At 49.6% G+C, this 15,524-nt stretch overlaps 1 protein-coding gene across 1 annotated transcript in view; it reads left to right on the forward strand.

The window, feature by feature from the left end:
- Positions 1-10,606, forward strand: part of KCNK13 (potassium two pore domain channel subfamily K member 13) — a 108,837-nt gene extending 98,231 nt beyond the window's left edge. Inside the window, exon 2 of the mRNA XM_055538908.1 lies at positions 9,002-10,606. Within this exon, the coding sequence (XP_055394883.1) occupies positions 9,002-9,861 (860 nt within the window). The 3' untranslated portion in view covers positions 9,862-10,606. The remainder of the gene's footprint in view (positions 1-9,001) is intronic.
- Positions 10,607-15,524: the final 4,918 nt, after the last annotated feature.

Here is a 15,524-nt window from a genome sequence, read left to right on the forward strand (position 1 = left end):
TTAAGTTTTTGAGAGAATATTTAGACAGTATGTGCTCAAGGGGCAGGAGACGGCAGGTCTTGCTCTGTCCTCGTGGTCCAGGTGAGGGGCTCTGTGGGGGTGGCGGGCCCCTGGCCAGGCCTGCCACTTCCTTCCTGGCCCCAAGGACACACCCAGGATCAGGAGCCACCCTGAGGTTACAATCACATCAGAAACAGATCTGGAATAGTCAAGGGGGCCAGATGGAAGCAGACCACCAGGTGAGCCCCCGCCTCGGCCTCCAGACCACACTATGCCCGCGACCCCCAATCAGCTGGGCCATGCGCTCCCAGACTTGGGGGCTGGACACAAGCCCCGTGACCTCAGACCTGAAGCTCAGGGACGAATACACTGGAAAGCACCCCCTCTGACAGTCACCGTCATGTGTGTGTGTGAAACACGAGGGGACCAAGTGCATGGTGCAACAGGTTTTAACACCGATGGCATGGCATCGCACGTTGGGAGGGGCGCATGTACATTCCGCGTTGTGTGTCTGAGTCCGTGAGGTGTCAGCGTCTGATGTCGGCCGCTCCCGGCTGCGTCGGGTTTGGCAGCCCCTCGGGTGGGTGTCTGTGTGGACCACGGACGTCAGACTCGGCTCGTTTCCCTCCGTGGGGTCTACTTTCAGTGCGTCTACTACTGACGGCAGCTTTCCCTGCAGCGCAGTCAGGTGGGAGGCCACGGGCCTGGAGACAAGACAGGCCTCGGGTCTAACTTGGCTTCACCGCTGGGAGCAGCGTGGGGATGAGGAGTCAGTGAAGCGGGCAGACAGCACGCTTCTGATAACGCCTGTGCCCTTTTCCCCACCGAGGAGGGCCCTGAGGCTTATTATTTCCAACCCAAGGCATTCATAATGCCCAGTAATAGGGGGCTCAAAAAAGGGGAGACTTTCTATGAAAAAGCCTGCCTTATTAGCTGACACGCTTTTGAGCTCTGAGAGAAGTCCGAGCTATGGAAACACCTCTAACTGCAGCCCCGGGAAGCGGTCTCCGGGTGCTTCTGTGAAGACCACTGCTTGTGCCGTCTGCCGTTATTTTTGCTGATTAAAAAGAGGGCAGTGATCATGAAAATTCGGTAGGTAATCAACAGTCATGGATTATCCCTTCTTTCATAAAATTGAATGTTTTAAAACCAGCCAAACAAGAAAGAATCTGGAGATTTTAAATTCCTGGAGCAATCGACAGGAATAGATAAAGATGATGTGGTACGTATTACTCAGCCATAAAAAGGAATGAGAAAGGAATGCCATTTGCATAGAGGTGGATGGACCTAGAGATTGTCATAGAGACTGAAGTCGGTCAGAAAGAGAAAAATATATCGTCACTTACTTGTGGAATCTATAAAAAATGGTATGCGTGCATGCCAGTCGTGTCCAACTCTTTGCAACCCCCATGAACTGTCTACAGAATTTTCCAGGGAAGAATATTGGAATGAGTTGCAATTGTCTACTCCAGGGGCTCTTTCCCACCCAGGGATCGAACCCATGTGTCTTGCGTTGGCAGGTGGATGCTTTACCACTGAGCCTGGCAAGCCCAGAAAAATAGTGTAGATGAACTTATTTGCAAAGCAGAAATAGTCTCAGATGTAGAGAACAAGCCTGGTTAGCAGGTGGGAGGTGACACATGTGAAAATAGAGAACTAATGGGAGCCTGCTGCGCAGCACGGGGCGCGACCCAGCGGCCTGCGGTGACCTGAATGGGAAGCAACCCTGACAAGGAGCGGGTGTCGGTATACGTGTAGATGAGCCACTTTGCTGAACAGAAGGAAATAGCCCAGTATTGGAAAACAGCTGTACTTCAATCCTCAATCAATCTGTCAGTCTCTGGAACATGTCATAACACCACTAGGAGTCTCATTCATTAGAAAAACATCAGCTTATCAAGCATGTCAGCTGCCTTCAGCACTGTCCCGCTGTGTATCACAGGCATTTGTCCCAAGGAAGGCTGCATTCGGGGCCCTGAAGCCAGGGCAGGACCATCGTGCTTTGCTACAGCCCTGGCCTCACCCTGCCTTGATTCGTGCAGGCAGTTTATCTGTCCCAGTCTGGACGCCGGGCTTCCAGAAGGAGGACCCCGTCCAGGCCATCCTGGTGTGGCCCAGACGCCTGGCGCCAGTTCCCGAACCTGACAGCCGTGTAGTGAGTTATTGCTCTTGCCTGTGCTGGCTGTGGTTCGGTCGCTCGGCCGCATCCGGCTCTTTGAACCCCGTGGACTGCAGCATGCCAGGTCGGGAGCTACATTCACTCCCTTTGCTCTGCTCACCAAGAGGAAAATCATTGAGTCCTCTGTGCATCAGGAAGGAAGGTTTTTCAATACTAACATACTGTCAGCAGCACTGGGTCCCCACTGCCATGCAGAGTTTTCCCTACTCGTGGCGAGTCGGGGATCCCTCTCGTTGCTGTGTGCAGATTTCTCACCGCAGTGGCATCTCGGGCTGTGGAACTCAGGCTCAGGGCCCGTGGGCCCCCGTGGCTGTGGTGTGGGGGCTTTGGTGTTGTGTGTGTGGGCTTTGGTGGTTGTGGTGTGTATGGGCTTTGGTGTTGTGGTGTGTGGGCTTTGGTGGTTGTGGTGTGTGTGGGCTTTGGTGGTTATGGTGTGTGGGCTTTGGTGGTTATGGTGTGGGGGTTTTGGTGGTTGTGTGTCTGGGCTTTGGTGTTGTGGTCTGTGGGGTTTGGTGGTTATGGTGTGTGTGGGCTTTGGTGGTTGTGTGTGGGCTTTGGTGGTTGTGGTGTGTGGGCTTTGGTGGTTGTGGTGTGTGGGCTTTGGTGTTGTGGTGTGTGGGCTTTGGTGGTTATGGTGTGTGTGGGCTTTGGTGTTGTGGTGTGTGTGGGCTTTGGTATTGTGGTGTGTGGGCTTTGGTGGTTGTGGTGTGTGGGCTTTAGTGGTTGTGGTGTGTGGGCCCTGGTGGTTGTGGTGTGTGAGCCCAGTCATTGGGGCACATGGGCTCTACCGCCCTGTGACGTGTGGGATCTTCTTGGGCCAGGGATCGAACCGGTGTCCTTTGCATTGCAAGATGGATTCTTAACCACTGGACCATCAGGAAGTGAAGCCGCTCGGTTGTGTCCAACTCTTTGCGACCCCGTGGACTGTAGCACCAGGCTCCTCTGTCCTTGGAACTCTCCAGGCAAGAATCCTGGAGTGGGTGGCCATTTCCTTCTCCAGGGGGTCTTCCTGACCAGGGATGGAACCCAGGTCTCCCGCATTGTGGGCAGACGCTTTACTGTCTGAGACCCCAGGGAAGCCCCTGGAACACCAGGGCAGCCCAGAAAGGATGATTCACTACAAGAAAACGGCCCTCTTGAACCCTGCATTACATGAGTAAGTTCTCCTCTGATCATTGCCAAGTGTTTCCTCTCGCCCCTCCATGTATACAGCTGCTGCTATTTCTGGGCTGTGCCCATTTCAGTGACTTTACCCAGTTTCTGGAATGTTGTTGGGTCAATAAATGGCCCCAGATAAACACTGCTCCTTTTTCCTGCGTGTTGCCTCAGTTCTGTTTCAGTGAAGAGAGCCGAGGTACCCTGCTAGCTTTACAGCCTTGGGTAAGGACTCCAGGTTTCCTTTTTACATCGTCTTCGTGCGGGGACATGCAGAAGCTTTACTGGCTTCAGGAATTCACTGAGCCGGAGGAGGTGCCCCTGCGCCCCTAGATCAGGAACCAGTCACTCAACACTTCGCCGACCCCCCTGTGTTCCTGGACTAGGTAGAAAAAACCACCGCTCTCAGTTCAGTCTGTAAACTGAGTTTTTTCTTAATCCTCTGCTACTTCAGCCGCCTCATTTCAACTCGAGCTTGGGGATAAGAATTAACGATACTAACAAAGACAAGACAACAAAGACAGAACTTCCTTACATCAAACGAGGATATCTAATAATGAAGCCTACACTGCCAAGAGTCACTGAGCACCTTTAAGTTTCAAAACAAGCGTTCCAGAGAAGAGATGATGGTCTGACATTCTACCACTAAGGGCCAGGATTATACCTGCCAGCAGAATTATCCCCAGTCCCTTGTTCCTTCCTTACCAGGTCATCCTGCTCATTCCACTCCATGCCATCCAGCTAAAAAGCTAAAATGTGGTGTCTTCCTCCAGCCTCTTGGAGGAATTAATTATATGCTAAGGAGTAGCTCATGCTATTAATGTCCTGTAATGTGGTTTAGGACTTCCCTGGTGGCTCAGGCGGTAAAGAATCTGCCTGCAGTGCCGGAGACACGGGTTCTAGCCTTGGGTCAAGAAGATCCCTGTAGAAAGAAATGGCAACCCACTCCAGTTTTCTTGCCTGGAGAATCCCATGGACAGAGGAGCCTGGCGGACTACAGTCCATGGGATCACACAGAGTCAGATACAATTGAGTGACTAACAAGCTGAGAAAGGACAGTTGAATTTAATTGGAAAACTAAATAGTAACTCTATTCCTTTCCAAGGCAAACCATTCAATAGCACAGTAATCCAAGCCTATGCCCCGACCAGCAATGCTGAAGAAGCTGAAGTTGAACAGTTCTATGAAGACCTACAAGACCTTTAAGAACTAACACCCCAAAAAGATGTCCTTTTCATTATAGGGGACTAGAATGCAAAAGTAGGAAGTTAAGAAACACCTGGGGTAACCGGCAAATTTGGTCTTGGAATACGGAATGAAGCAGGGCAAAGGCTAATAGAGTTTTGCCAAGAGAACACACTGGTCATAGCAAACACCCTCTTCCAACAACACAAGAGAAGACTCTACACGTGGACATCACCAGATGATCAACACCGAAATCAGACTGATTATATTCCTTGCAGCCAAAGATGGAGAAGCTCTATACAGTCAGCAAAAACAAGACCAGGAGCTGACTGTGGCTCAGATCATGAACTCCTTATTGCCAAATTCAGACTTAAATTGAAGAAAATAGGGAAAATCACTAGACCATTCAGGTATGACCTAAATCAAATCTCTTATGATTATACAGTGGAAGTGAGAAATAGATTTAAGGGACTAGATCTGATAGACAGAGTGCCTGATGAACTATGGACTGAGGTTCGTGACATTGTACAGGAGACAGGGATCAAGACCATCCCCAAGAAAAAGAAATGCAAAAAAGCAAAATGGCTGTCTGAGGAGGCCTTACAAATAGCTGTGAAAAGAAGAGAAGCGAAAAGCAAAGGAGAAAAGGAAAGATATAAGCATCTGAATGCAGAGTTCCAAAGAATAGCAAGGGGAGATAAGAAACCCTTCCTCAGCGATCAATGCAAAGAAATAGAGGAAAACAACAGAATGGGAAAGACTCGAGATCTCTTCAAGAAAATTAGATACCAAGGGAACATTTCATGCAAAGATGGGCTCTATAAAGGACAGAAATGGTACGGACCTAACAGAAGCAGAAGATATTAAGAAGAGGTGGCAAGAATACACAGAAGAACTGTACAAAAAAGATCTTCATGACCCAGATAATCACGATGGTGTGATCACTCACCTAGAGCCAGACATCCTGGAATGTGAAGTCAAGTGGGCCTTAGAAAGCATCACTACGAACAAAGCTAGTGGAGGTGATGAAATTCCAGTTGAGCTATTTCAAATCCTGAAAGACGATGCTGTGAAAATGCTGCACTCAATATGCCAGCAAATTTGGAAAACTCAGCAGTGGCCACAGGACTGGAAAAGGTCAGTTTTCATTCTAATCCCAAAGAAAGGCAATGCCAAAGAATGCTCAAACTACCACACAATTGCACTCATCTCACACGCTAGTAAAGTAATGCTCAAAATTCTCCAAGCCAGGCTTCAGCAATACGTGAACTGTGAACTTCCAGATGTTCAAGCTGGTTTTAGAAAAGGCAGAGGAACCAGAGATCAAAATGCCAACATCTGCTGGCTCATTGAAAAAGCAAGAGAGTTCCAGAAAAACATCTATTTCTGCTTTATTGACTATGCCAAAGCCTTTGACTGTGTGGATCACAAGAAACTGTGGGAAATTCTTCAAGAGATGGGAATACCAGACCACCTGACCTGCCTCTTGAGAAACCTATATGCAGGTCAAGAAGCAACAGTTAGAACTGGACATGGAACAACAGACTGGTTCCAAATAGGAAAAGGAGTACGTCAAGGCTGTATATTGTCACCCTGCTTATTTGACTTCTATGCAGAGTACATCATGAGAAACGCTGGCCTGGAAGAAGCACAAGCTGGAATCAAGATTGCCAGGAGAAATATCAATAACCTCAGATATGCAGATGACACCACCCTTATGGCAGAAAGTGAAGAACTAAAGAGCCTCTTGATGAAAGTGAAAGTGGAGAGTGAAAAAGTTGGCCTAAAGCTCAGCATTCAGAAAACGGAGATCATGGCATCTGGTCCCATCACTTCATGGAAAATAGACCGGGAAACAGTGGAAACAATGTCAGACTTTATTTTTGGAGGCTCCAAAATCACTGCAGATGGTGATTGCAGCCATGAAATTAAAAGATGCTTACTGCTTGGAAGGAAAGTTATGACCAACCTAGATAGCATATTGAAAAGCAGAGACATTACTTTGCCAACAAAGGTCCATCTAGTCAAGGCTGTGGTTTTTCCAGTGGTAACGTATGGATGTGACAGTTGGACGGTGAAGAAAGCTGAGTGCCGAACAATTGATGCTTTTGAACTGTGGTGTTGGAGAAGACTCTTGAGAGTCCCTTGGACTGCAAGGACATCCAACCAGTCCATTCTAAAGGAGATCGGCCCTGGGTGTTCTTTGGAAGGAATGATGCTAAAGCTGAAACTCCAATACTTTGGCCACTTCATGAGAAGAGTTGACTCACTGGAAAAGACTGATGCTGGGAGCGATTGGGGGCAGGAGGAGAAGGGGTCGACAGCGGATGAGATGATTGGATGGCATCACCGACTCAATGGACATGGGTTTGAGTAAACTCCGGGAGTTGGTGATGGACAGGGAGGCCTGGTGTGCTGCGATTCATGGGGTTGCAAAGAGTCAGACACGACTGAGCGACTGAACTGAACTGAACTGAAACATTAACAAGGTGTGCGCGGCCGGGTGTTGGGGAAAGGCGGCCCTCGGCGCCCCCTCAGGGAGCAGCAGTTATAATCTCAGGAGCTCACAGACAGGTCTGATCTGACTCCATCCGTGGATACGCTGGGGGCCACCACCGGCCCAGCCACTGCAACAAAGCAAAGCGTTAGTTTGCCGATAGCAGGCTGTTACCAGGAAAGAGGACTGTGGGCGAATCCAAGAGATCCCGGCGATGGGGCCCCAGCTAGGAGACTGGACCTGATTATGCAAACAGCGAGGTTTGATTTGAATTTTAAAAACGGAACCCGGGGAGGCATGCTGAGGACTTACTTTTCAAATGATGTGGTTTTTTTTTTTTTCAAAAGGACTTTTATGCCTGTCCCCTCAGACAAAGAAGATCCATTAGGTTTACTGAATCAGTTACTTGGAAGGAATTTGTGTCCCTCAGGGTGGGCTGAAGCTTAGCACCCCTGAGTGACAAGTGCTGAGTGTCTTCCTCTTCCGTTTCTCCTTTTTCTTAGAGGTGTCCACTGTCCTACCATTGGTATTCTTAATTACATGTCTGTGTGTGGGAGTAGAAAGGTCAAGAAGGTCACAATTGTGAACAGGAAGAGACAAAGGCAAGAGAGACTTTATCAAACTCTCACCACCAATCCCTCAGCACTCCCAGAGCATGAGAGTTTTGTTTAAAAGATGGGGAAATCTTGAGCAGAATGTTGGTTTCCACATCTGCTGGCACGTGCTGTTTCTGTCTGAAGAATTACTAGTACCACACACGAGTGTGTGCGCACACACACGCACCTCCTTGCCTTGCCTGCCGGATTCTTCTTTAGCTTTCTGTTTAGACTTCCACTTCCCAGACCCTAAGTCTGAGAACGGTTTCCCTCTTAGCATTTCCCGTAGGACCCTGTACATTCTCCAGCACAACGCCTATCACAGAATAAACACTTTACTACATGAGAGCTCCATGAAGGCAGGGACCAGACCTGCCTTTTCCCACCGTTCTAGTCCCAGTTCCTGGAATGGCAGCCAATAAGTGTTTGTAGAGTAAGTGAATTCCCATGAGTCTCTGTAAGACTTCTTTGTATGAGCCTTTGTGTATCTCTCTGAATAATGTCTGTTCAGTCTGGTTGTTCGGGTTGTCTACTGTACAAGAACATCTAGCAGAATTGGGAGGGGAGGCTGGAATGCAGCCCATGTTCTCACCACCAGGCCATTGTCACTGGCTTGGAGCCCACTTGGAGGAAGAGGTGTCTTTTTCTGATTGGCAGTGCCGCACCATACCGGCTTTGAGCAGCCCAGCTCTGATCAACACTTCATGTCTTCAAAAGGAAGTAGGAATTCTCCCTCCCATTCCTAGAAAGGCTGGAACGGAGTGTTTTTAAGGGAACTGTTTCTTTAGGTCCTCTGAAGTGAAAGTCGCTCAGTTGTGTCCGACTCTTTGTGACCCCGTGGGCTATACAGTCCATGGGATTCTCCAGGCCAAAACACTGGAGTGGGTAGCCCTTCTCTTCTCCAGGGGATCTTCCCGACCCAGGCATCGAGCCCAGGTCTCCCACATTGCAGGCGGATTCTATACCAACTGAGCTATCAGGGAAGTCCCCTTATTAACTTTTTCTTAAACCTGAAGTGAAGGGAAGTGCAAGTCTGACTCTTTGTAACCGCATGGACTTCTCCAGGCCAAAATACTGGAGTGGGTAGCCTTTCCTTTCTCCAGGGCATCTTCCCGACTCAGGGATGGAAGCGGGGTCTCCTGCACTGCAGACAGATTCTTTACCAGCTGAGCCACCAGGGAAACCCAAGAATACTAGAGTGGGTAGCCTATCCCTGCTCCCGGGGATCTTCCCCACCCAGGGATGGAGCCCAGGTCTCCCGCATTGCAGGCGGATTCTTTACCAGCTGAGCCACCAGGGAAGCCCCACCGCCGGCCATCAAGGCCGCGACTCCGACCCCATTCGCGGCCAAGCCGGCCCTCACTCTCCTCCGATTTCTGTCTCCTGCAGGGTTTGGGATGGCCACTCCAGCGACAGTGGGCGGGAAGGTCTTCCTGATCGTCTACGGCCTCCTCGGGTGCTCCAGCACCCTCCTGTTCTTCAACCTCTTCCTGGAGCGCCTGATCACCGGCATCGCCCACGTCACGAGGTGGTGCGGCGCCCGGCGGCCAGGGAGGCGGGCGGGCCGGCGCGCGCGGAGCCCGGGGCGGGCGGCGGCGGCCGGGAAGCCGTCCGTGCGCGTCGTGCTGCTGGCCCTGGGCGCCGCCTCCCTGGCGCTGTGCTGCGGGGCCGCCGCCCTGTACGCGGCCGCCGAGGGCTGGGGCTACCTGGACGCGCTCTACTTCTGCTTCGTGGCCTTCAGCACCATCGGCTTCGGGGACCTGGTCAGCGGCCAGCAGGCGCGCTACGACGGCCAGGGCCTCTACCGCGTGGCCAACTTCGTCCTCCTGCTCTCGGGCGTCTGCTGCCTCTACTCGCTGTTCAACGTCGTGTCCATCCTCGTCCGGCAGGCGGTGAACTGGGCCCTGGGCCGGGCGGCCGGCGCGGGCTGCCGGCGGGGCCGGGGCCGCGGCGGGCCGCCCCGCAGGAACGCCGTGGGGCCGGGCCGCGTGCGCAGCGGGGCCCGCGGGGCCGCGGAGACGGACGGCAGCTCGGGCGCGCGGCGCCTCTCGGGCGAGATGGTCTCCATGAAGGACTTGCTGGCGGCCAACAAGGCCTCCCTGGCCGCCCTCCAGAAGCAGCTGTCCGAAGCGGCCAGCGGCCGCCCGCGCAGGGGGAGCTTGCCGCCTGCGGACGACGAGTTCTCCGGGGGCGTGGGCGCCTTCGCCGTCATGAACGGCAGGCTGGCGGAGACCAGCGCCGGCAGGTAGGAGCGGGGCGCCCCGCCGGGCGCCTCCTGGAGCTGCTCCTTCCCGCCTGGAGCCCCACTGGAGAGGTCTCTTCTCCAGCAGGCTGCCCCGTCCCAGGGCTGCGGGACTGTGAAGCCTCGATGCCTCTCTCCTTACCTTCATCCTTCTTTAAGTCTAAATTCACTCTAGAAATGAACCACACAAGCAGTCAGTACGTGGTCTCCTGACTCGTCTTGCTCCAGAATTTGAACCCAAGAGACAGACGGCTTACTTAAGCCTCGATTTCCTGCTGTTCCGTTCTTCATCTGGAAATACAGATCCTTAAGATGCGAGTTCTCCCCTGGAAGTCCCAACGACTGAGTTCACAGCCTCTCCGAGGCCCTTCAGCAAAGGCAGAACGCGACTGGGCTTTCTTTTTGCTGAGCTGCCTTCCGAGCGGATGTTTCTGGGGTGCTGCAGCTACGGAAATCACCTGTTCCTCCTTTTGCCTGCTTCTCTGCTTTTGTTTTTCTGTTCTTTTATTTGTAAGATCTTAAGGCTTGACTGAGGTGCATGTGGACCTCAGCATGGTTAAGAAAATAAAATTCAGCTTCAGGCCTTTAAACCGCAGCAAGGTGATGGGGAGAGTCCGCTCTTGTCCCTGAAGACTGGAGCTTACCGTGTTTCTTTGAACTGTCCCAGAGACCACTGTATTTTTACCAGGGCTTGGGGCCCATTGCAGAGATAATGACTGTCTATTTATTAAAACTGAAAATTTAATAAAGCCTTATTTTATTAACGAAGCTTACATGAATGCTCATTAAGGATGTTGGGGTAGAGTGCTTCATTAAACAGGTACTTACTGCACTCACAGAAAAAGGAAATAAGAAATTAACCTTTAGGGATTGTGAACATCATCTTGGATTCTTGGCTGGAGAAACATTCTAGACCGGATAATGAAACCTTGCTTTTCCTGTCTAATCCTCTTGGGTCCTGCCTCGTGGGACTGTAACAAGCCTGATAGTACTTGGCATATTGTTAAAGCAGACCATGCTACGAAAGAGGGCTGTTGATCTTCATCAATGCAAAAGGTTTGGGGGATGAGAGCAGGGTTTATAAGCGATAGTTGCTGTTTTTTATAAGCTAAGAATGGTGTCCACATGGCACTTTCAGAAATGAGGAGGAAAGATGGCCCCATAAAGAGGATAATGCAGAAAAGCCCTGCCTGGTGAAACTGAACTGTTGAGCAGAAAGCATCAGACTGGGAGGACCCTTAGGAACCATCTCATCCAACCTCCTTGCTTTTGACAGAAGGAGACAGAGGCCAGAAGGGGTTGCCCCTCGTCTGGGCCCTCTGGCTGATGGTGAACAGCTGGGAGAAGCACCCTGGTCTCTGAAGAGGTCTGGGCTCTCGGCCCATGATCCACCCAGCCTCAGAACCCGCAACGGCTCCCTGTCCAGGCTGTTGACATTTCTTCCATCTGGCAAACCCAAATATTTCCTTTAAGATCCCAGGAGTGTCCTAGAGCCAAAGTGTGATAAGCAGCAGCCCTAGGCTTTGAACTTAGGGCTCCTGAGGCTCCAAAAATCAGAGACCTTCAACCATTACTTTGTAATACACTTAAAGGTCGGCAGCCTGAAGTACTGCAAAACCCTTGTTAGGAGCCTCTGTCATAAACCCAACACCCCGGGGGCTTTGCCCTGCAAGAGGCACTGTGGGGAAGTGGGGGCTGGGTGGAGCTGGGTCCCCATCCCTAGGGGCTTTCTTTAATTTTTAAAATTTTTATTTTATATTGGAGTATAGCCAATTAACAATATTGTGATCGTTTCAGGTGGACAAGCAAAGGGCCTCAGCCATACGTGTACATGCGTCCATTCTCCCCCAGACTCCCCTCCCATCCAGGCTGTTTTGGGAAGAGAGGCAGGAATCTGTGCTGCACCAAAAAGTCCAAGCAGGGGGCGGGCCGGAGGACTGCGGCGGTGCCCCTGACGGCCAGGGAGGTGGCGGCTCTCTAAAACTGAGGGTGAGTCTGAAACGCTCCCAACATCCCCGCCTCCGCGCTCACAAGCTTCAGGTGACAGGTATCAACAGCACACGAGCGCGGAGACCCTCTCTCAGAAGGGTGCAAGGAGAAAACCTAAACTTCAAGACCTCGCCCTGGCTAATCAGGTTTCATCCTGAACACAAGGCTCTGCTTCAGGACTGCGAGCCTGAGGAGCACTGAGGGTAACCATAGCAACGGCAACCTCAAAGCCAGCCTAGCTCCTAATAGATTAATTCAAGCATTCACACCAAGCATTCATCAGGAGGAAAGGCATGCTCGTGTCTAGGCATAAAAGCTCTGCCTCAGTCTCTACTGGCATATACAAGATGCCCAACTTTAAAGAAAAAAATTATGAGGCAGGCAAAAAAAATGTAAAAAGAAAACATTCTCCAGGACAAAGCAACTATCCGATCTGAAACGAATATTAGAAATATCTGGCAGGGAATTTAAAATCACCATCATTAGTAAGTTAAAGATTCAACAGGGAAAGGTGGACATCAGGCAACATCAGATAGATAATTTCAGTAGGGAGATGGAATGTATAAGCATCGAGTAGAAATGCTAGAAATAAAAAGCACAGCAACAGAGATGAATGGTGCCTTCAACGGACTTATATTAGTCAACTGCCACAGCTAAGAAGAGAATCCATGAACTTGAAGATAGAAACTGCTCAAACTAAAATGGAAAGAGATGAGAGTGAAAAAGAAAATCATGACATCTGGAGCTTTGGGACAATGTCAAATGGGTTATCCCAGAAGACAATGAGAACAGAGCAGAAGATACTTTAGAAGAAATGATAGCTGACAGCTTTCCAAAATTAATGACAGAAACAAAGAAGATCGAAGAAGCTCAGAGAACACCTAGCAAGTTTTATATAACATACGTACATACATATTACATACATATATATGTATAAATACATATGTATAAACACATATAATACACAAACACACACTGGATATATCTAGGCATATAATCAAACTGCAGAAAACAAAAGACAAAGAATCTTGGAGACAGCTAGAAAAATAGGTACATTCACAGGCGCAAGATAAGAATTAGATCTCATCAGAAACCATGCATATAATAAGAAAATAGTATGACATATTTAAAACACTGAAATTTTAAAAAGAAGCCCTATCAATCTAGAATTCTATATCCATCAAAAATCCTTCAAACGGGGAGGAGAAGCAAATACTTTCTCAAACAAAAATCTAGCGAATTCATTGCCAGCAAATCTACCTTTCAAGAAATGTTTTTTAAAGTTCTTTAATATTTTAAAACAATGAGAGATAAAGAGCATAGAAGAATTCTAATTAGTGAAAGTAGAAAAAAGTAGTGAAATAGCGAATTATCGTTAGAACCCCAAAGTGGTAATTGCTGCGGGCGAGACCTATGGACGAATACCAAAACTAGTGATGTAAAAATTTAAGCAGAACCAGGGTATGTGCAGTCTCAAAGGACCTCCACCAACTACCGAAATATTTAGGCATTACAAAAAGAACTTGACGGTGGAGAATTTTAGTAACTTTGAAGTGGAGAATTCTGGCAGACACCACTTTAATCAAGTGAGCAGAGCTAATGTTACCAGTTGTGCATACTGACATCTGAAATGACGCGTTGAGATGGGGGTAGCATCTGAGGCATCCTTGCCAATGACATCAGTCTAATCTCACGCACAGACTTAAATTGAGGGATGCTCTACACAGTTACTGACAGCTGTTCTTCAAAAGTCTCAAGCCAACGAAAGACAAGCCTCAGGAGGCGTGGCGGCTGAACGCCGTGTGGGATCCTTCATTGGATCCTGGAATATAAAACAAATGTTAGTGGACAAACCAAGGTGACATTCAGTAAATTCTATAGTCTACTTAATAGTATTATACCTATGTTACAGTCTTAGTTTTGATAATTGTTCTGTGGTTATGTAAGATGTTAAGAAGTTGGATAAAAGGTATATGGAAACTCTGCATTATTTTACAATTTGTAAGTCAAAAATGATCTCAAGTTAAAAAGAAAACACCCAAGACTGTCTCGAGTTTGCACACAAGCAGTCACACCGGGGTGTGGGCTGTGACTTGAGTGCAACCTGAGAACTGAGACTACAGTTTGGTCCTCAAGTCCTTGCAGGTTTTGGCCTTGCTCGAAAGCAGTAAGGCTTCCCTGGCAATCCACTGACTAAGACACTGTCCTTCCAACACAGGAGATGTGGGTTCAATCCCTGGTTGGGGAACTAGGAACCCACATGCTACGAGGCCAAAAATTAATTAATTAAAAAAATAAAGCAGTAGTTTTGTGAGTGTGCACTCCAGATCAGCAGCAACAGCAGAAACGGGGCACTGGGTGGGAATGAAAACTCTCTGGCCACACACCTGACTTCAGGAATCAGCTCTCATGGGGAGAGGGGAGGAGAGTGTGAGATGCGTGGAGAGAGTAACATGGAAACTTACACTACCATATGTAAAATAGTAGTCAAGGGGAGTGTGCTGTGTGGCTCAGGGAACTCAGATAGGGGCTCTGCACCAACCTGGAGGGGAGGGAGACGGGAGGGGGTTCCAAAGGGAGGACACACGTAAACCTATGGCTGAGTCATGCTGAGGGTTGGCAGGAAACAGCAAAATTCTGTGAGGCAAATGTCCTTCAACTAAAAACTAAGAAAAGGAATCAGAAGCTCTGAGGGTAGGGCCCAGAAATCTTTAACAAATTTTCCAGGCATTTTTATTCCCCAATAAAGAAAGCTTTCCTGAGCGTAAGCTATAAAGGACAGGAAAGAGACCCTCCTCGGGGCCTAGCCTGCAACCCCTCAGGCTGTGCCCCTGTGGCTGGATCCCAGAGCCTCCCAGAAATTAGCATCCTCTACACCTCAGAGCCATTGCTAATCACCTTGAATTTCCCAGGAACACGGATAACTCCTCGGGGATCTATGCTCTCTGAAAGTTACTAGATGCAAGCGATGCTTTAGCCTTCTGGATTTAGGCAGAAGGCAGTGCTTTCCTGTTTCCAAGGGAATTGTTTTTAAAAATACATCATCTCATAGTTGTCCTTTGGTAGAAGAGTTCTGTGTATCCCTTGAGCATTTGCTGATTGAATTTTGTTTACTCTTCCCAGCAGCAGGCCTTGGAATTTAAGTCATTCCAGAATTCCCTGCCGTCAGGGGCCATGCATCCAGTCCGCGCACGTGTGCGCGCTAAGTCACTCCAGTTGGTTCCAGCTCTTTGTGACCCTATGGACCATAGCCCACGGCTCCTCTGTCCATGAGATTCTCCAGGCAAGAATTCTGGAGTGGGTGGCCATGCCCTGCTCCAGGGGATCCCCCTGACCCAGGGATCAAACCCGCATCTTCCACAACTCCTGCACTGGCAGGCGGGTTCTTCACACCAGCGCAGCCTGGGAAGCCCGCAGTATCTGCTGCTGCTGCTAAGTCGCGTCAGTCGTGTCCGACTCTGTGCAACCCCATAGCAGCCCACCAGGCTGTCCTCCGTCCCTGGGATTCTCCAGGCAAGAACACTGGAGTGGGTTGCCATTTCCTTCTCCAATGCATGAAAGTGAAAAGTGAAAGTGAAGTCGCTCAGTCGTGCCCGACTCTTAGCAACCCCATGGACTGCGGCCTACCAGGCTCCTCCACCCATGGGATTTTCCAGGCAGGAGTACTGGAGTGGGGTGCCA

This window comes from Bubalus kerabau, chromosome 10 (assembly GCF_029407905.1).
Source record: "Bubalus kerabau isolate K-KA32 ecotype Philippines breed swamp buffalo chromosome 10, PCC_UOA_SB_1v2, whole genome shotgun sequence".
Taxonomy (NCBI): Eukaryota; Metazoa; Chordata; class Mammalia; order Artiodactyla; family Bovidae; genus Bubalus; species Bubalus kerabau.